Source organism: Zea mays, chromosome 4, assembly GCF_902167145.1.
Source record: "Zea mays cultivar B73 chromosome 4, Zm-B73-REFERENCE-NAM-5.0, whole genome shotgun sequence".
Lineage (NCBI taxonomy): Eukaryota > Viridiplantae > Streptophyta > Magnoliopsida > Poales > Poaceae > Zea > Zea mays.
The window spans coordinates 249,871,731-249,893,835 of NC_050099.1; the positions used below are offsets into that span (position 1 = coordinate 249,871,731).

Sequence of the window (22,105 nt, forward strand, 5' to 3'; positions counted from 1 at the left end):
CTACACCATTTTGTTGTGGCGTGTAGGGAGAAGAGAACTCATGCTTGATGCCCTCCTCCTCAAGGAAGCCTTCAATTTGAGAGTTCTTGAACTCCGTCCCGTTGTCGCTTCTAATTTTCTTGATCCTTAAGGCGAACTCATTTTGAGCTCGTCTCAAGAATCCCTTTAAGGTCTCATTTTGAACTCATTTTTTCCTGCAAAAAGAATACCCAAGTGAAGCGAGAATAATCATCCACTATTACAAGACAATACTTACTCCCGCCGATGCTTATGTAAGCGATCGGGCCGAATAGATCCATGTGGAGTAGCTCAAGTGGCCTGTCGGTCGTCATGATGTTCTTGTGTGAATGATGGGCACCAACTTGCTTTCCTGCTTGGCATGCGCTACAAACCCTGTCTTTCTCAAAATGAACATTTGTTAGTCCTAAAATGTGTTCTCCCTTTAGAAGCTTATGAAGATTCTTCATCCCAACATGGGCTAGTCGGCGGTGCCAGAGCCAACCCATGTTAGTCTTAGCAATTAAGCATGTGTCGAGTTCATCTCTATCAAAATCTACTAAGTATAGCTGACCCTCTAACACACCCTTAAATGCTATTGAATCATTACTTCTTCTAAAGATAGTGACACCTACATCAGTAAAGAGGCAGTTGTAGCCCATTTTGCATAATTGAGATACAGAAAGCAAATTGTAATCTAATGAATCTACGAGAAAAACATTGGAAATAGAATGGTCAGGAGATATAGCAATTTTACCCAATCCTTTGACCAAACCTTGGTTTCCATCCCCGAATGTGATAGCTCGTTGGGGATCTTGATTTTTCTCATAGGAGGAGAACATCTTCTTCTCCCCTGTCATGTGGTTTGTGCACCCGCTATCGATGATCCAACTTGAGCCCCCGGATGCATAAACCTACAAAACAAGTTTAGTTCTTGACTTTAGGTACCCAAATGGTTTTGGGTCCTTTGGCATTAGACACAAGAACTTTGGGTACCCAAACACAAGTCTTTGACCCCTTGTGCTTGCCCCCAACATATTTGGCAACTACCTTGCCGGATTTGTTAGTCAACACATAAGATGCATCAAAAGTTTTAAATGAAAAGCTATGTTCATTTGATGCCTTAGGAGTTTTCTTCTTAGGCAACTTAGCATGGGTTTGTTGCCTAAAACTAGATGTCTCACCCTTATACAAAAAAGCATGATTAGGGCCAGAGTGAGACTTCCTAGAGTGAATTCTCCTAATTTTGTCCTCGGGATAACTGGCAGGGTATAAAATGTAACCCTCGTTATCCTGAGGCATGGGAGCCTTGCCCTTAACAAAGTTTGACAATCTTTTAGGAGGGGCACTAAGTTTGACATTGTCTCCCCTTTGGAAGCCAATGCCATCCTTGATGCCAGGGCGTCTCCCATTATAGAGCATACTTCTAGCAAATTTAAATTTTTCATTTTCTAAGTTATGCTCGGCAATTTTATCATCTAATTTTGCTATATGATCATTTTGTTGTTTAATTAAAGCCATGTGATCATGTATAGCATCAATGTTAATATCTCTACATCTAGTACAAATGGTAGTATGCTCAACGGTAGATGTAGAGGGTTTGCAAGATTTTAATTCTACGACCTTAGCATGCAATATATCATTCTTAGTTCTAAGATCGGAAATAGTAGCATTGCAAACATCAAAATTTTTAGCCTTAGCAAGCAATTTCTCATTTTCAATCCTAAGGCTAGCAAGAGAAACATTCAACTCATCAATCCTAGCAAGTAAATCAACATTATCATCTTTAGGATTGGAAGTTGAGACATTACAAACATGAGAATCAACCTTAGCTAACAAAATAGCATTTTCATTTCTAAGGTTGGCAATAGTGTCATGGCTTGTGCTTAGCTCACTAGTTAATTTCTCACATTTTTCTACCTCTAGAGCATAAGCATTCTTAACCTTAACATGTTTTTTGTTTTCCTTGATTAGGAAGTCCTCTTGGGAGTCCAAGAGATCATCCTTCTCATGGATGGCACTAATTAGCTCATTTGGTTTTTCTTTTTGTTCCATGTTAAGGTTGGCAAAAAGGGTACGCAAATTATCTTCCTCATCACTAGCATTATCATCACTTGAAGACTCATATCTAGTGGAGGATTTAGATTTAACCTTCTTCTTCTTGCCGTCCTTTGCCATGAGGCACTTGTGGCCGACGTTGGGGAAGAGAAGTCCCTTAGTGACGGCGATGTTGGCGGCGTCCTCGTCAGAGGAGGAGTCGCTAGAGCTTTCGTCGGAGTCCCACTCCCGACAAACATGGGCATCGCCGCCCCTCTTCTTGTAGTATTTCTTCTTCTCCTTTCTTCTCCCCTTCTTGTCGTCGCCCCTGTCACTGTCACTAGATATAGGACATTTAGCTATAAAGTGACCGGGCTTACCACATTTGTAGCACACTTTCTTGGAGCGGGGTTTGTAGTCCTTCCCCTTCCTTTGTTTGAGGATTTGGCGGAAGCTCTTGATGACGAGCGCCATTTCCTCATTGTCGAGCTTTGAGGCGTCGATTGGTTGTCTACTCGGTGTAGACTCCTCCTTCTTCTCCTCCGTCGCCTTAAATGCGACCGGTTGTGCCGCGGATGTGGAGGGATCATCTAGCCCGTTGATCTTCTTCGAGCCCTTGATCATATACTCAAAGCTCACAAAATTCCCGATTACTTCCTCGGGAGTCATTAGTGTATATCTTGGATTACCACGAATTAATTGTACTTGAGTAGGGTTAAGGAAAATAAGTGATCTTAGAATAACCTTAACCACCTCGTGGTCATCCCATTTCTTGCTCCCGAGGTTGCGCACTTGATTCACCAAGGTTTTGAGCCGGTTGTACATATCTTGTGGCTCCTCCCCTTGGCGAAGACGGAAGCGACCGAGCTCCCCCTCGATCGTTTTCCGCTTGGTGATCTTGGTGAGTTCATCACCCTCGTGCGCGGTCTTGAGTAAGTCCCAAATCTCCTTCGCACTCTTCAACCCTTGCACCTTGTTATATTCCTCTCTACTTAGAGAGGCGAGGAGTATGGTTGTGGCTTGGGAGTTGAAGTGCTCGATTTGGGCCACTTCATCCACATCATAGTCTTCATCCCCTACGGATGGTACCTGTGCACCAAACTCAACAACATCTCATATACTTTTGTGGAGTGAGGTTAGATGAAATCGCATTAAATCACTCCACCTAGCATAATCTTCACCATCAAATGTTGGTGGTTTGCCTAATGGGACGGAAAGTAAACGTGTATGTTTAGGAATGCGAGGGTAGCGTAGGGGGATCTTACTATACTTCTTACGCTCTTGGCGCTTTGAAGTGACGGATGCCGCGTCGGAGCCGGAGGTGGATGTCGATGAAGAATCGGTCTCGTAGTAGACCACCTTCCTCATCCTCTTTTTCTTGTCCCCACTCCGATGCGGCTTGTGGGAAGAGGATTTCTCCTTCTTCTCTTTGTGGTGTGAAGAAGATCTCTTCTCCTTTCCTTTGGAGGAGTCCTTCTTCTCCTTCCTCTTGTTGCGGGACTCTTCCGATGAAGTCTTCCCGTGGCTTGTAGTGGGCTTTTCGTCGGTCTCCATCTCCTTCTTGGCGTGATCTCCCGACATCACTTCGAGTGGTTAGGCTCTAATGAAGTACTAGGCTCTGATACCAATTGAAAGTCGCCTAGAGGGGGGTGAATAGGGCGAAACTGAAATTCTCAAAAATAATCACAACTACAAGCCGGGTTAGCGTTAGAAATATAATCGAGTCCACGAGAGAGGGTGCAAAACAAATCGCAAGCAAATAAGAGGTGTGACACGCGGATTTGTTTTACCGAGGTTCGGTTCTTGCAAACCTACTCCCCGTTGAGGTGGTCACAAAGACCGGGTCTCTTTCAACCCTTTCCCTCTCTCAAAAGGTCCCTCGGACCGAGTGAGCTTTCTCTTCTCAATCACTTGGAACACAAAGTTCCTACAAGGACCACCACAATATTGGTGTCTCTTGCCTTAATTACAAGTGAGTATGATCACAATAAAGAATCAAGAAGGAAGAAAGCAATCCAAGCGCAAGAGCTCGAAAGAACACAAGCAAATCTCTCTCTCTAAGCACTAGGGCGTTGTGTGGAATTTGGGAGAGGATTTGATCTCTTGAGTGTGTCTAGAATTGAATGCCTAGCTCTTGTAAGTGGTTGGAAGTGTGAAAACTTTGATTCAATGAATGGTGGGTGGTTGGGGGTATTTATAGCCCCAACCACCAAACTAGCCGTTTGGTGGGGCTGACTGTCGTATGGTGCACCGGACAGTCCGGTGTACACCGGACATGTCCGGTGCGCCAGCCACGTCACCAAAGCCGTTGGGATTCGACCGTTGGAGCACTGTCTTCTGGGCCTGCCTGGATGTCCGGTGGCGCACCAAACATGTACTGTAGAATGTCCGGTGCGCCACTACGCGCGTGCCTGACTTCTGCGCGCTCTAGCGCGCATTAATTGCTGTTGCAGGTGACCGTTGGCGCGAAGTAGTCGTTGCTTCGATGTCACACCTGACAGTCCGGTGTACACCGGACATGTCCGGTGAATTATAGCGGAGTAGCCATTGCGAATTCCCGAAGCTGGCGAGTTCCTGAGGCCGCTCTTCCTTGGAGCACCGGACACTGTCCGGTGTACACCGAACAGTCCGATGAATTATAGAGGAGCGCCTCTGGAAATTCCCGAAGGTGACGAGTTTGAGTTGGATTCCTCTGGTGCACTGGACACTGTCCGGTGTACACCGGACAGTCCGGTGTGCCAGACCAGAGGTGCCTTCGGTTGTCCCTTTGCTCTTTTGTTAAACCCAATACTTGGTCTTTTTATTGGCTAAGTGTGAACCTTTGGCACCTGTATAACTTATACACTAGAGCAAACTAGTTAGTCCAATTATTTGTGTTGGGCAATTCAACCACCAAAATTAATTAGGAAAATAGGTGTAAGCCTAATTCCCTTTCAGAGTGCTTGGGTGAAGTGAATGGAGGTGGTTGGGGTTGTATTTATAGCCCCCAACCACTTCCTAGCCGTTGCTCCCTTTCTGCCGACCGCGGACAGTCCGCGCCTCTGGTCCGGACGGTCCGCCCCTGCACATCAACGACTAAAATCGCAACAGTGAGCAGTAACGACTATATCAACGGCTATAAAGCATTTAATGCATCGTCAGATGTCAGATAAAGCAGTCGTGGACGGTCCGGTTGTGCACCCCGGACGGTCCGCGAGGACGCTATAATTCATTTTACCGAACCCGTCACCTTCGGGTTTTTCGGTTCTTCACCGACCGGACGGTCCGCGCTTGGTCTCGGACGGTGCTTGCTTTTCCATCAGACGGTCCGTAGTGTAGACTTGTGTTTTTGCATTGGTTCTGTCTGTGGGTCACCCTAGTGTTGCGGACGGTCCGCGCTTAGGTGATTTTCCAAAAAGCTTCTCCTGTCCGAAATAATCTACGGTATTCCGGACAGTCGACTTAGAATATTTGTAGATGAACTTATGCACCTGTGGAAGGATCAACTGGACAAACTGGTTAGTCCACAAGGTTTGTGATGGTCGTCAAACACCAAAATCGATTATAGGAAATGTTGAGACTATTTCCCTTTCAATAAGCATGATGAGAAACAGTATGAGGTTTTCTAGCATGGATTTTCCTAATTTTGTGTTCAGGATAATTCTTAGGATATAAAATGTAACCCTCTCTATCCTAAACCATGGGAGACTTACCCTTAGCAAAATTAGATAGTTTCTTGGGGGCATTAAGTTTGGTGTTGCTTTGGCTCCCTTGTTGGAAGCCAATGCCATCCTTAATGCCAGGGTGTCTCCCATTATAGAGCATGCTTTTAGCAAATTTAAATTTTTCATTTTCTAGCTCATGCTCGGCAATTTTAGCAGTTAATTAGCTATGTGATCATTTTATTGTTTAATCATGGCAAGTTGATCATCAATAGCTTCAATATTAACATGTCTACATCTAGTGCAAATAGTGACATGCTAACAGTAGATGTAGAGGGTTTGCAAACATTCAATTCTTCTATCTTAGTATTTAAGCTAGCATTCTCATCTCTAAGACAGGAAATTGAATCATTGCAAATGCTAAGCTCCTTAGTTAAGTTTTCACATTTTTCTACTTCTAGAGCATAAGCATTTTTCAACTTAACAAATTTTTTATTTTCCTTAACGAGCAAGTCCTCTTGACATTACAAGAGATCATCCTTCTCGTTAATGGTTTCTATTAATTCATTTAATTTTTTCTTTTGGTCCATGGTAAGGTTGGCAAAGAGAGAAATTAAATCATCATTATCATCACTAGAGCTACCCTCATCATCAGACGTAGTGTATTTGGGGGTAACTCTAGAATGTACCTTCTTCTTGTTGCCGTCCTTAGCCATGAGACACTTGTGGCCGACGTTGGGGAAGAGAAGTACCTTGTTGATGGCGATGTTGGCGGCGTCCTCGTCGGAGGAGGAGTCGGTGGAGCTCTCGTCGGAGTCCCATTCCTGCCCCATGTGTGCCTCGCCACCCTTCTTCTTGTAATACTTCTTCTTCTCCATCTTTTTCTTCCCCTTCTTGTCGTTGTCCCTGTCACTGTCACTTATATATAGACATTTAGCAATCAAGTGATCGGACTTACCACACCTGTAGCACACCCTCTTGGAACGGGGTTGTAGTCTTTCCCCTTCCTTTGTTTGAGGATTTGTCGAAAGCTGTTAATGATAAGAGTCATCTCCTCGTTGTCGAGCTTGGAGGCGTCGATTGGAAGTCTACTTTGTGTAGACTCCTCCTTCGTTTCTTCCATTGCGTTGAATGCAACGGGTTGCACCTCGTGTGGAGGTGGCGCTTTGCTCCAAGTTGACAATATGTTTGGAGTCTTTGATCATAAGTTCAAAGCTCACAAACTTGCCAATTACTTCCTCGGGAGACATCTGTTTATATCTAGGGTCTCCACGGATTAGTTGCACTTGAGTGGGATTACGAAAAACAAGAGATCTAAGAATAACCTTGACCATCTCATGGTCATCCCACTTGGTGCTCCCGAGGTTGCGCACTTGATTCACCATTGTTTTGAGCCAGTTGTACATTGCTTGTGGCTCTTCTCCTTTGTTGAGGACGAATCGGCCGAGCTCTCCCTCGATCGTCTCACGCTTGGTGATCTTGGTCACTTCGTCCCCTTCGTGCGTCGTTTTGAGGACGTCCCATATCTCTTTGGCATTTTCAACCCTTGCACCTTATTATACTCCTCTCGACATAAGGAGACGAGAAGTATAGAAGTTGCTTGGGAATTAAAATGCCTAATTTGGGCGGCCTCGTTCGAGTCGTAGTCCTCGTCGCCCACCTGTGGTGCTGCGCTCCAAACTCAACAATATCCCATATGCTTTCGTGGAGTGAGGTTAGATGGTGCCTCATTTTATCACTCCACATGCAATAATCTTCACCATCAAAATATGGTGGTTTGCCTAGGGGTACCGAAAGTAGAGGAGCGCATTTAGGAATGCGAGGATAGCGAAGAGGCATCTTACTATACTTCTTACACTCATGGCACTTCGAAGTTGTAGACTCGACGCCGAATGTGGAAGGTGATGAAGAATCGGTCTCGTAGTAGACCACCTTCTTCATTTTATTTTTCTTGTTGTCACCCTTCCTAAGTGACTTGATGGAGGAAGAGGATTCCTCCTTGTACTTGTTGCCGGACTCTCTTGATAGAGTCCTTCCCGAGCCTATGGCCTTGTCACCGGTGACGATCTCCGTCTTGGCGTGATCTCTAGACATCACTTCGAGTTTGTTAGACTCTTAATGAAGCACTGGCTTTGATATCAATTGAAAGTCACCTAGAGGGGGGTGAATAGGCGAAACCTGAAATATATAAACTTTAAACACGCACTAAGGTTGGGGTTAGCGTTAGAATTAAATCGGAGTTCGAAAGTTAGTTCTCCTTGCTTAGAGTTGCTCAATCAATGCAGATAACGTTTGGGAGCAAACTCAAATAAATATGAGCAAGGGAACTTTAGAGAGAGGAAAGAGGGAAAACAAATCAAATGGAAATCACCACAAGTGAACACGATGATTTGTTTTACCGAGGTTCGGTTCCAAAGAACCTAGTCTCCGTTGAGGAGGCCAAAAGGTCGGGTCTATTTCAACCCTTTCCCTCTCTCAATCGATCACACAGACCGGTCGAGGCTTCTCCTTAATAACTTGGGTCACTAAGACCCCGCAAGGATCACCACACACTTAGGTGTCTCTTGCTAGTAGTGCTGGGAATTGGGCCGGGCCGGGTCAGCCCGGCCCAACCCATCGTGCTTCGTGCCAAACAGGTTCAGGCCAGAAAAGCCTAACAAACTTTTGGGCCGTGTCGTGCCAGCCCGAAGTACAAAAACAGTGGTCCAGCCCGGCCCTAAACCACGTCGTGCCTTCATTGGGCCGTGCCGGCCCAAGCCCGGCCTGAATATTTGACCACATAATATCAAAATATTACAACCACATGAAGTACATAACTTACTAAATTAAAGATATTAAACAATCCTAACATCATTTGACCACCTAAACTCTAAATATCACAACAATATAAAGGCGATATCTTACTAAATTAAAGAAATTAAACAAATTGGGCCTAATTGGGCCGTGCCGGCCCAAGCCCGGCCCATCTGTGCGGGTCGTGCTGGGGGCCCGACGGGTCGGAATTTGAGGTCCGGCCCAGGCCCGGCTTCGGGCCGTGCTAGCCTGGCCCATATTATTTCATGCTAGGCCGTGCTTTAGGCTCCTATTTTCGGGCCGTGCTCGTGCTGGCCCGAAAAGCCCAGCCCATATTCCCAACACTACTTGCTAGCTTTACAAAGCACTTATGAGAATAAGAATAGAGAAGGAGAAAGCAATCCAAGCAACAAGAGCAACAAAAGAACACAAAAACACCCTCTCTCAAGTCACTAAAGAATTGTGTTGATTTGGAGGTTTGGAGAGGATTTGATCTTTGGAATGTGTCTTGGAGTGAATGCTATTGCTCTTGTATTGAATGTGAACTTAAGAAAACTTGGATGCTATTGAAAGAGGTGGTTGGGGGTATTTATAGTCTCCAACCACTTCCTAGTCATTGGCTGTTTTTCCTGGCGATGGGCATACTGGATAGTCCGGTGGTGCACCGGACATGCGCTGTTCACTGTCCGGTGCACGCCACGTCAGCATGCCCATTGGGGTTTGGAGCGGTTGACCGTTGGAACCTTTTGTCCTGTAGTTGCATTTGACAGTCCGGTGCCACACCAGACATGTCCGGTGTGTTCTGACTTTTTGCTCTGACTTCTGACTTGCATTGTTCCCTTTTGCAGTCGACCATTGGCGCCGTGTTACCGTTGCTCCATTGGCTCACCGGACATGTTCGGTGCACACCAGACAGTCCGGTGAATTATAGTGGAGCGCCCCTTGTGAAAACCCGAGAGTGGCTAGTTCGCTTGGTGCTCGGCCTGGTGCACCGGACACTGTCCGGTGCGTCATTGGCAGCACACTCTCAAGTCCTTTGCTCCAAATAAAATTGAGTCTCCAACTTAAATTCTTTGTTGGTTTGTGTTAAACCTTATGCGACTAAGATAAATGACATCTAGGCAAACTAGTTAGCCCACGTGGTTTGTGATGGACGTCAACCACCAAAATCGATTATAGGAAATGATTAAGCCCATTTCCCTTTCATGAGGGATGTGTTTGAAAACATTGGTAATTTATGCATCTAAGGGATCCAGTGAGCTTGTCGTGCTTTAACCGGCGAAAGGGTGGGAGCTAGCGGAACGGTTTGGTGTAGATTTGCAGAACTGGCCTTCACGGGATGGCACAAACGCTTCGATAACTATATAGCATGAACAAGCAAACATATAAACCAGCAAGTATATCAACAAATATTCAATATAGTGGTCAGGAAAGGTGATATATGGATGGATAGAGTCTTGAGCAGAATCTATGTCATGTGGTGTTATGATATTACTTGTGGTGAGTGGAGGTGCTTACCAGTAGGGTGGGTTGGAGGTGAAGCGACACTAAGCGTGTGGTTGGCAGAGCGGGGTAACTGAGTGGGTGGGGGTTTGCCTTGGCTTAATGTGTTGAGGGTGCGGGGAGGGAGAAGGTAACTCTATGGTGTATTTATAGCTAGGTGTGTATGGTTTAGTGTGGCAGAATTTACTTTTTGTGAGAATACTGGTGAAAGAATTGCCTGATTTAGTTCGAATAGGAAAATTATAGGCAAAATATGGGACATGAGTATTTTTAGAGTTTTCTGGAATATGAACCATACTTACAGGATGACATGGTTGGATAGAGGATAATTTGATAAGAATTTAGAAATCAGAACTAGTCTGGACGGAGGAGTTTTGGATCTTATAATCATAGGAATTAGAAAAAGAAAAGGAAAAAGGAATATTCCTAGAATATTCCAAAATTCGTGCCAGAATTATTTTTGGTCTATTCATGGGCAGAGGTTTATGTTGGCGGTAATTGTTCCTACCTACTGTGTCACATGGAACAACAGTCAGACGGGACCCAGATAGATGGAATATTGTGATATTCTGGTCCGGGTGGGCTGTGGTATCTTGGGCCATGTTTTATAGGATTGACGGCGTATCCATACAAACATGGTTCACCTTTCTTTTTGGAAACCTGGCTCTAAAGAACCTCAAAGGTTAAGTGTGCTCAACTTAGAGCAATTCTAGGATGGGTGACCAAACTGGAAGTTTTTACTGGAAGAAAAATCACACTCACCAGAGTCTGTATGACTGAGATATCGGTCTAGCAGGTCTTAGGTGAGCTGATCATCATGATGGATGAATATTTAGGTGGTCGGATGACGATGAATAGTAGGATGAACAATAAATAGTGACTATGAACGATAAATAGTTTGTTTGAACGAACGATGAATAGTTCATATAAACGAATGATGAACAATGAATAGTTCATATGAACGAACGATGAACGATAAAAGAGATTATGAAAGAACGATCGTACAAACGAACGACCGGAATTTCGGCAGCATAACGACTAAACAATGATTAATTGGACGAACGACCGGCGAACAAACGTACCATGAACGATCGGCTGAACAAACTATGAATAGTTGGACGAACGGTCGAATGAATGACCGAACGATTCTTGTGCTTGTGTGGGAGTGGGAATGAATTATCATGAAATGGCTTAGGATGGCATGAGAGAGCTCCTTGCCCCTCTATTTATAGGCAAGGTGGGGGGATTAGGGGAAGTAGGCAAGGATTAGTGGGAGGAGGCGAGGATTAGTGGGAGATAAGCATGTATTACCCGTGGATAAGTGAAATTAGCTTGTAAAGCTCATTGTATGACACCGAAAGCGTATGTGTACGTATGAGCATAAGTGAAATTATTAAGAAAATATTTGTAGGGACTTTAAAAATGATTCTGAGGGTATTTTCTAGGAGAAAAATATTTGGAGAAATATCGTTGGAACATTTAGTCAGTATTTCTGAAAAGAAATTGAGGTGAGTCTCTAGAGAAATATTTGTAAGATATTTTGAGGAGAATTTTAGAGGGAAATATACCACTATATTTCTTTGTTGAGATCAACTTGCAAACAAACATTTTGAAACGAAATTTTAAATTTATTTTAAATTTAGAACAAGTTTGAGAAATTATCTAGATTTGAATTTTCGGGGTGCTATAATTCGGGTATCGGGTCCCCAATGGATCTCCATCTCCAACAAGAAAAGCATGATCACATTATATTTTATATGACATTAACTACCACATGGCACCAAACAATAATACATCGCGAATAAATCTGACATGTAATAAGAAACCATTGTTTAACCATGTAAAACAACAAAACAAAGTGAGGATGGGTGGTTAAAAGGGTTGGGAGAGGTAGGATTGATTGTTAGGCTTATTAACTGTTGGGTTGCACACCTAATTTTACTAGGTGAATTTTACCCATGAATAATCGGGTTCGGATTCTGCTTTCTCATACCCATAACCACATATCCCATGGGGGAATAATTTCTCCCAAATCTATGCCCATGGGGATTAAAATTTTCTCATACCCTAACCCTAATAGGGGAATTCTCCATGGATTAACGGGTATCGGGTCCCCATTGACACCTCTAATTGTGATCCTTACTGGAATATCTAAATAGGGATGTTGAGATCAAGTCAATAGTCGTCCTGAAGAGCATGGGTCCCTTTACCCATGGTCTAAAGCGCATCTTGGCACCATCTGAGGGTATGTCTTTCCCTCCATTTGAGGTTATGTTTTTCCCTAGGTGCTGACACACACCCCAACCAACCATTTGAGGAGTGTGGGAGACTTGGAACATATTAAGAGAGTTTATGCTCATTTTTACTAGCTCTAGAACCCATGTGCTTAAAGATCACTTGGTGATAGTGTAAGATTACTTAGTGATATTGTAGATGCTTTGTGAAGTGTTTAGGTTAGTTAGACTAGTGCCTATAGCACTTTCTCTAGGTTTAAGCCTCGTGTTTACTGAGGTTAGAATTAGGGCTGGATGAAATGCTCATGGCTCATCGGCTATTGGTCAGCTCGTCTTGGCTCAAATCGACTCGTTTTATTTTTTCACGAGCTGAGCTGACATCCTAGCTCGGTTCGTTAACGAGCCAGCTCGATTTGTTAACGAGCTAGCTCGTGAGCTATCACATTTCAGCAAAACAAAACTATATGCATATCACTTATGTAACTGATGAACATGTTATATAATATGTAGTGTCTATGACCTGAGTTAAACTAATGATTGATAAATTGTGTCTATGTGAATCGGTCTATGCGAATATAATTGTGGGTAAAACTGATGAACATGTATGTAAACTGTGAATTGATGAATTGTGTTAATTTGATGTTACATTGATGTGTTCTGTGAAACTATGAGTATAATTACTGTTTTTATTATTAAATTAGTTTAAAATAAACTAAAAATTGATTATTATATATATGTTTTTTTCTGCTCTGGCTCACGAGCCAGCTCAAGCTCGTAACAAGCCGAGCTGACTCTATTGACTCTGACTCTATTGACTCGTTAGCTTAACAAACTCGAGCCAGCTGGCTCGATATCCGGTCTGTCCTCCCACACAATAGTTGTAGTTGTATTGCAGGGGCTTGGTACTACTACTAGAGAGAAACAGGACTTGTGGCATTTTAGTTGTAACCTCGATAGCGAAGACGACAAAACCTCGATAGTGACAACAAAGAGCATTCAAAAGAGACCACATCGAAGTACCATTTGCACATGGAGATAGTTTGGGGCTATCCAGGAAGTTACTCGACCGCAAGCTTAAACCTCGTATGAGCATCCTTACGAGGGGCAAGAGGAAGGGGGAATAGCTGAATAAGAAAAAGATTACACACTTATTGATACTTCAAAAAAAAAATCAAAAGTCGACAGGAGTTCGTATTTAAGCTTCACACTTTTTATGTGAATTAAGTTCCGATCCAAAACATCCTTTTTACCCTAATTTATTACATGAAAGAAAAAAAATGTTCCTTCTAGAGGCTACTGAACATGACACTGCTTTCCAAACAGACAAAAATGGAATGGGTCCAATTATACCAAGAGGTGTTCTGTGCTGTCTGTATGGTAAAGAAAGCATCATTATATGTGCATTCTAGAGTTCGAAATGCAGATATAAGTTTCTAAAAAATTGGAGAATATGCCGCGTCCATGGCTTATGTTGTCTTCTCACAAGAGCCTGCGCAGTTTCAACCAAAGAGTAGAGTACCCGTCAACCCCTTGCAGGGCAAGTGCGCCAGCGAAAAGTTGAATAGAAACCCACCTGACACGATTTTTATCGTCACAGAAAAATGGCGTCGATGACTGATATTCATCTGTTCCGAAGTATCTGTCTCCAAATTCGCCCATCCCAGGTACGACACGGAAATCATCATTTAGACCGGACTCAATCTCCGAAGTAACGATCTTCATTCTAGGGAATCTCTTGCACACCACATGCACTCCTTGGGGCGCCTGTAAGAGTACCACCGACGAGTTAGATTTCCAACCACTATGCACTAACATGCCATCATGTACAACAATGATGATAAATGAGTCTGATTACACACATCATAGATAGGTATATTCGTTACCTAGAGATTTTCATTAACTAGTAGATGAAGTTACAAAATTGCTTCTGTGATGGTAGTTACAATGGACAGTTTAGATGAAAAGGCTAGAAGACAACCAAGCTAAAAGATATATTCCAGTAATCCATGGTACTCCAATAGGGAATAGAAAAAAAAATTATATTTCAATCCGATAAGCTCCAAAGACTAGCAAGAAAATGTCCAGGACTTCATAGGACTTACTGAAATAAGATTAAGAAATATGATATTTGCTTCCTGTACACCCTTCTTTAATAGAAGGGAGATGGCTTGAACTGCTGAGTTTCCTGATCAGGATAAAATGGAGATTGAATGAGATAACAAGAAATATAAAAATAGTAATGCATGTTCCCTCTTAATGAGGCAAACCATACTTAACCTATAACAAAATTACAGAGAACACATTAAATTTCGATCAAATTGTGCTTTTATTAATGATGATGCCAAAATACCCAAACATTCAGAAATCTATGTTGGGCTCTTAAAAGTATTCAAATTTATTCAGCTCAATATATGGAAAATGTATGAGGGACGACATTTACTGATTTACATTGGAAACCATCCCGTCGATTGATGAAGGGCATAAAACCTACGATTTGCTAATCAATACAAAGTTACCTTAATAAGAAAGGAAACTTCTAGTGCAGTTCTATTTTGCTTATTGAATCAGACAAGATGGTACTCATGTGCGTGGAAGAGTGATTTGAAGTTTTTATAAAATTTAATTGACATGAAAAGTGGTGCCGTCCAGAGAACAGGAATAAAAAAACGTACCTGTTCCCAATATGGGGTCCAACAGCAGAACATGCCTATTTGCAATATCTTTTGGTAAATTTTGATAGATGAGCTGCAAAGAAATTTAGATCTTAGTAATTTGACTCACCCTAACACATGGCAAAAGTTGATAAGCCAGACCTGTTGTCCATTGTCACCTTCCCGATGAATAAGAATCTTCCCAATCTTTATACCTTTACAGCATGCACGTAGTGCATTCTCCATACTTTCGCCACTGGAAACCAGTTGTAGCAAATCATTTGTAGAGTACATAGATGTTCTTGTGATGACTGATGAATTGAATTCTAGTGCATGAGGGGTCAATTGTGCATGTTTTATAGCTAAAACAACCATACTGTATTTGTAGGAACAATGAACAGTACATATATATAGCAAAGATAACTGAGACTGGGATGAAGTTTTCAATATGGCCAAGTGTCGAGCATTTGTGAAGTGCCAATGCGGCAAAAAATAATTCACAGGCTATCTAAGGCATAGTATCAACATAATGATATCACTGTTATACTTGTACAAAGCTCATTTCCCCCTCCTTATGTGAGTGCCTAAATCATTAACTCGATTAGAACCTAAACAGGCATATGAAGAAAATATCGTTTAGGAAAAGTTGGTACCTCCTGATCACTGAGATACCACACAACCTTTTGGAGAACTCCACACCAGTGTAAACAGACCCTGCATACATAATAAAGTGTGACAGGGAAATATGAAGTACTGATCACAGAGAATACAAACACATGTAATTCCACCACATACTTAAGTTACAAGAGAGCAAATGGACTGCCGAGGGAGATAAACCAATGTCCCACTAGCAATAATAATCACCTTTTCTATTTGTACCAACCATGTCAAAGTTTTCCTATGACTCTAGACCAGAGACTTCCGAGTAAGCAAGCAACAATAAACAAGTGAGTGCGAGACAAATCATTGTAGCAACTAGCAAGTCTAATTCACACTTAAGCACAGAATTTGCCTGATCATCTGTATAAACTAGTGCATGTCAGTCAAGAAAAAATTATCCTGGGATTCTGACCACACCACTAGCAAGTCTAATTCACACTTTAGTACAGAATTTGCCAGATCATAAGTATAAATTAGTGCATGTCAGTCAAGGAAAAACTATACTGGTATTCTGGCCATACCAAACCTCGTTACCTGGACCAGTAAAAATATTGTTCAACCTTCTCAATTAGATATCCTAAGCAAATGGTCATTGTTTTTTTGCTGATGTGCAAGCTAATGAATTAGCTAACAAGGATCAATACCAAATACAAGTAGGATGATAGTGCATGCAGTCGTCACGATTCAACAACCACATACACTTTATATTTTACTACATTATCTTGAACATGTACTCGCATTTCATTTGAAGAGAAAACTTATATGCACGAAGAAAACAGGGAACTATATAATAGAGGACCTGCTTACCAGTCGGAGTGATGACCTGCTTTTCCTGGAAAGGAAGATGACCAAGACCATGTTCGACAACCTATTTTTCACAGGGAGTTTTACGATACCATGCAAACCCACATAAAAGATAACTCATCAAATACATTTATATACTGACCAATCGAATCAACCGATCAGCATAAAATATGAAATCATGTGTTGCTGTGGCAGCATCCCTTATTATTGTGTGCATGCCTCGTATCTGAAACAAAACAGAATGAACAATGAAATAGTTATACAAAATAGAAAATAATAAATACAGAATTAGATATTACTGCCTCCGTTCCAAAATCCAATTTGTAGACGTTTTGGTTTTTCTAGGTATGTAGTACTTGTTAATGTACCTAGATATATGCGGTGACTAGAAAATCCAAAACAGCTTACAATTTAGAATGGAGTACATACAAACTACAGGGACATCAAACAGCAAGCAGAACTATAAAAAACAAAAATGAATGTTTACATTAGGTACCTGATAAGTAGTCTGAATTACATACAGATTAGGGTGTATTTTACGAAGATCATGTTGTCCAAGTTTAGTCCGAATATGCTGAACGATTAGGTCAATTGCCACATCATTGTCTCCTCCGCGTGGGATGATAACATCAGCATACTTCTTCGTTGGGAGGATGAAGTCTTCAAAAGCAGGCTTAACAAATTTTGAGAACTGTGGAAAAAAAGATTTGTTAGCCAAAAACAGCAAAAAAGAGTAGATAACAGATAGCTTAACATAAATTATGCAACAAGACAAGAATATTTTATTAGATAAAAATGCTACACAAGGTCTGCTAAACGTTATTAGATTTGATGCACAACAAAATTGCAATAGAGGAAGCTTCGTAACCTGTTCTAACACAGCTTTGAGATCTCTACCCTTGTCAATGGTATCACGATGGATCCTCCTTGTTAACCGTACGTCAGCGTCTGAGAAATCAATAGGTGAGTGCTATAACAAGAAATATTTCACTGCCATGACACCAATTAGTGAGATTTGAAAGCCTACAGGCTACTCTGACAGAGTAGTATGTTCAACATATGTACAGAACCAAAAAAATATGACCTATGATAATAAATTAATAGATCTGGATTGACAATTTCAGTTATCTTTGATGATATCTTCAACAAATAAGTAGCCTGATCTAACACGACATGCAGTTTGTACATAAAAAAATCTGAGAATTCAGGACAAAAGAAAAATATTTAATGCTGTGTCAGCTCAGTAAGATTATAGTGCATCACAATAAAATGGATGACTCAAAATACAAATATTCATACAAATGAAACTTATACATTAAATGATACATATAATTATATTTTGGATAAAAATAGGCAGGGAATTATTAACAATGATACATTTCAAGTTCAGAATATAGTCGGGAATCAATGCTTGTGCATTGGGAACTTCTGGAATATCGACAGGCAAGAGAGACAGAAGAAAACATCAACTTATAAGCAAATATTGGTACCTGTATCAACGAAAATCTTCATGTTCATCAAATCCCTGAGGCGTGAATCATGAAAAACTAGAATTCCTTCCAAAATAATAACATCCGAAGGATTAACCTGGCAACAGTTAAGAATTAGGGTTGCTTGTAAAATAATAGATGAATAAATAACATAAACAAATCATCAGAAAGCAAACATTTTTTTCTTTTTGAAGAAAGTGTATAATATGAAATCAATGTGAAGACATAAGCTGTTGCCCAAATAGCAAATAGTGTGTCAGGTACTTACCATGAACTATAGTTTTTTACAAAAAAAAAAAGCATTTTGGAGTAGGCTATTATTGGGACCATACAAACAATGCACCTTCTTTAGGACAATGTGGAGACATTGTTTATAAAAATGTAATCTTGTATTTAGAGTCGCATAAAGGCCAGGACTAAGGAACGATCAGTTTACCATACAGGTTGATTATTATGAATTGTACTAAACTGAAAATATTACCTTCCTTGCATTTGGGACACTTTTGTATGTCTTGAAGTTGTAGTTAGGGATGTCAACAGCTTTGCCACATTTCAAGTTTTGCATACAAGAGAGAAGTAGCTCTGTATGAAATGCGTCTGAAATAGGAAAAGACACAGCAGCATATTCAGTGCAGAACTCTTGGGGCTAGTAGGACAGTACATATAATTCTTGTGGAAGGATGAATCGACCTGGATGATCAAAGTTATAATTATGGACATGTACTAATTCTTCATCCGTCAATCCATAATAAAAGGACTCCTGCAAAAAATTGTAATCTCATTGCTTGTAGTTATAAGAGATTGGAAATAGGGTGGCATGGCAACGTGAAAATCTAGCATGAAAAGGGCAATCTCGTTGCTTGTAGTTATAAAAGATTGGAAAAAGTGTGGCATGACATCGTGATAATGTAGCATGAAAAGGGCATAGTTACCAATGTAGCCCCATGGTGTTTTGGTCAGTAATGTTGAACAACAAAGTGTGTTGGTAGAATGCACATATGCTGCAAGATGAGAGCAAAGCAGTAATGCACAAACCTGCGTAACAACCACGACACGCTGGTCACGGAGCTGATCAATGATCATCTTGCACACGGTACTCTTGCCTGACGATGCACCCCCAGCAACACCTGCGCCCAAAACCACCACATTAGGGCATGCCGCATTCAGGGCCAACAGGCTACGCCATACTCATCAATCAATCAATCAAAAGTATATATACCAACCAATGACAAAGGGCTCCTGGTGGCCGTTCTCCAGGCCAGACGTCGTTGCGGAAGCCTGGCCGTCCAGACGGAGTGCGGAGTAATGGACTCCGGCGGCGGCGGCGTCGAGCACCTCGTCTACCGATTTCGAACCCATATTTAGATCGCAATAGGATTTTTCCTACCGGAGAAAACAGATCTCCGGCCCGCGCCGACGCCGGCTAGAAGGAGCGGGAAGGGGTGGCGCCGCGGAGGTATGGGGTGGATCTGGATCGAGGGAGGGAGAGGCGTGCTCGGCGCGGCGGGCGGTGCAGAGAGGAGAGGGAATAGAATATATAAGAAATAGTGATTTTGGTTCGTGGAAAATGAGGATTCGGACAGGGAATTTGCTTTCTTGTTGAGAAGAAAAAAAAATAGGATAGGGATTGGTGACGTCAGAGACAGCGCTCGCGAGCAGGCCCACCGTCAATTCGCTGGCCCAGCCCACCAAGCCCGCGTCGGGAATTCAGTTGGTCCTTGGTATTGGGAATTCTGCTCGTATTCCCGTCGACTGCTCGGCGTCCCTTTTGCCGCCGGTTGCGATGGCAACGGGTTAAAACCCGCGGATACATAGATTACAGACTCGTACCGGTGAGATTAATGTTAAACACGCACCTGCTACTTGTGACGGATAGTATATATTACCTAAATCCGCTACCCGCAGGTTTATGGCACCCGCGGGCATAGTCATAAAATAAATATTTATTAAACTGATAGCACATAATAATAAATATTTATTAAACTGATAAAAACATGTACCGATCTTAGCCAAAAGTTCTACGAGTTCTCTGGCGCATGTAGTCTTCTTTTATATCATTTGATTGGCTCCGCTCGCTCAAAGCTTTCGGGGTGGCACTAAATTGAGATGCATGTGCTCTACAGTCTACACAGACACACACGCAGGTATGCGGGTTTGCGGGCACGAGTAGAACATTTTCATACCCACGAGAAAAAAAAAACCGTCGGTTGAGAATCAAACCCGTACCCACGGGTACAAACTCACACCCAAAACCGCACCCTATAGGGTTTTTACCCGCGGGCACGCGGGTAAAATGTGCACGTTGCCATCCCTAGCCACCGGTGAGCTGCCGAGGCGTGAGACGGGCCGGTCGCCAGAAGTCGACGCGCTTATATGTAACTGAATTCAGTGTATTCAGTTTCTTTGGTTCAAGTTTCATTCAGGATTCGTCCCTTTTTCACTAGCAGTTTACAGGTCCCAACACCCGTACCTCAATTCCACCGACATCATAGAAGGGAGCCCTCGCCTCCCAGCAAAAGGCGTCTCTCCGACGAGGGATCCCGGTTTGGAGCTGAGCAAGTCGTCTCCGCCTCCATCTTCACTGTCGCTCGCTCCATGGTGGACTAATCCTTATCCTCCGATGCCGGCGACCGGAGACCGTAGTTGGTTGATCCTCGACCGCATCGTCCATCGCAGTCGGAAGCGGTGCGGGGATGCGACGACCTCGGCGTTCACCCACGAGTGTGTCGGTCGGTCGATCCGTGTCTCCCTCCGGATCACCGACCCCCTGGTGTCCCATTTCTACATCCATTAGACCAGCATTCCAACCATTGACCGCATGACGGAGCCTGTCACCATCGCCGCCCACCGCAGCTCCATTCTCTTCCAGGTGTCTGTCCCCTTCGACGATCCTTGTTGCTGGAGTAAAATAGTCTACTTTCCTCACGACTACGTCTACTCGTGCTCCTCGTCGTCGTCATCCCTTACTCGGCTTCCGCTTGCTTCGACGGCGTCCACACCGACCCCGAGTTTGATAAGTGGTTACAACTACACCGGTGCCAGCAGCAGTGTATCATGATGGAAGAAGACATGAGCATCCTCTGCCATGGAGACAAGGGCGGATTCACGGTGGCAGATCTCACCTACCATTTCAACCTAGAGGTCCAACTCTACTTGTTGCACCATTCCCCTTCTGCCTCCGATGTTGAAATGAAATAGAGTGTCGAGAAGCTGTAGATCCCACCCGACATGAAGATCAACCTCTACTCGTTTAGGACTGATGTCGTCGTCACCATCGGTGAGAGGTGCTTGTGCTGGGTCGACTACTACCACGGTATGCTGCTCATTTATGTCCTCACTAACAGCAACAACAACAACAACAGGCTCCGTTATATACCACTCTCATCTAAGGCTTTGAAGACTGGTCGTGTGTACAAGGACGCATGTGAACCTGACCCGTTTCGTTGTCTCAGTGTCTGATGGTGACATCATTAAGCTCGTCTATATTATTACCAAAGAGCATCCTTCTCCTTATCCCTTCACCATAGAAACATGGACTTTGGTTGGTATCCACCAAAGTAGACGGGAGAAGGATGTCAACTTGACCATGGGAGCCAGTGAGTTCTTCAATCTTTTTGACAACGCTGCCAAGAGTTGCCTCCCATGAGCGAGGCCAAGTTTCCTATGGTAAGCTTGGTTGATCCAGATATCATTTGCTTCCTCCTCAAGGACAAAGGCCGCGACACTTTCTGGATGGTTCAAGTCAACATGCAGAATAAGTTGCTGCTGTCAAGTTCCATCTATATCAACAAAGAAGAATAAGAAGGATACCCTCCTAAAAGGGGGCTGCAGGAACTATTTCTTTGGTCATGACTTCATTACCAGCAAGTTCTCCTTTTACTTGAGTGAAGACGCCATCAAAAGGTATTATTGCATCTCCTCATGTATTTAGTTTACTTATGTCATTATTTTTTGCTTGCAGCACTTTGCACAATCGGTTGTTGTTTTTTTGCTTGTAGGAATTTGACATATTCATTCTTAAAATAGTTACGAGTTATTATATTGTTGTGTTTAGCAGCCTCAAGGTACATTTCGTAACATGATGGTGGTTTGGTGTTCATGTGGCTAGATATTTAACATGTTGATGTATTTTGTGCTAAGTGTAATGACTAGCCAATCTGGTAACAAGTTTGACATGTTGTGATTAGGTTAGGTGTCACACCCGGTTTTAGAAGGCAAACCGAATGCGAACCATGTACGTGCCAGGATCAGCAATTCACGTACACAATAGTTACATAACTGGACATCATCACACA

At 42.7% G+C, this 22,105-nt stretch overlaps 2 protein-coding genes across 2 annotated transcripts; one reads left to right on the forward strand and one right to left on the reverse strand.

The window, feature by feature from the left end:
• Nucleotides 1-13,356: 13,356 nt before the first annotated feature.
• Nucleotides 13,357-19,832, reverse strand: LOC103655002 (uridine kinase-like protein 3). The gene is made up of 15 exons (XM_008681824.3): nt 19,034-19,832; nt 18,846-18,937; nt 18,501-18,570; nt 18,292-18,407; nt 17,811-17,907; nt 17,189-17,268; nt 16,817-17,011; nt 16,463-16,546; nt 16,324-16,384; nt 15,510-15,570; nt 15,019-15,112; nt 14,878-14,950; nt 14,308-14,390; nt 13,779-13,969; nt 13,357-13,694 (listed from the first exon to the last, which is right to left on the reverse strand). The coding sequence occupies exons 1-15, from the start codon at nt 19,167-19,169 to the stop codon at nt 13,685-13,687; spliced, it is 1,443 nt and encodes a 480-aa protein (XP_008680046.1). The 5' UTR covers nt 19,170-19,832; the 3' UTR covers nt 13,357-13,684.
• A 1,032-nt stretch (nt 19,833-20,864) lies between these two features.
• On the forward strand, nt 20,865-21,611 carry LOC103656057 (uncharacterized). Its single transcript, XM_020552393.1, is given in 4 exon segments — nt 20,865-20,951; nt 21,045-21,123; nt 21,263-21,469; nt 21,472-21,611. Coding segments are annotated over 4 exon segments (513 nt in total).
• Nucleotides 21,612-22,105: the final 494 nt, after the last annotated feature.

Excerpts from the sequence above, each read along its gene's own strand:
- LOC103655002 (XM_008681824.3), bottom strand. The coding sequence starts at position 19,169 with ATGGGTTCGAAATCGGTAGACGAGGTGCTCGACGCCGCCGCCGCCGGA. Across the intron at positions 17,269-17,810 it reads GAAGATTTTCGTTGATACAG|ACGCTGACGTACGGTTAACA; the intron begins GTACCAATATTT and ends TTGATTTCTCAG. Across the intron at positions 14,391-14,877 it reads GGACCCCATATTGGGAACAG|GAAACTCAGCAGTTCAAGCC; the intron begins GTACGTTTTTTT and ends TATCCTGATCAG.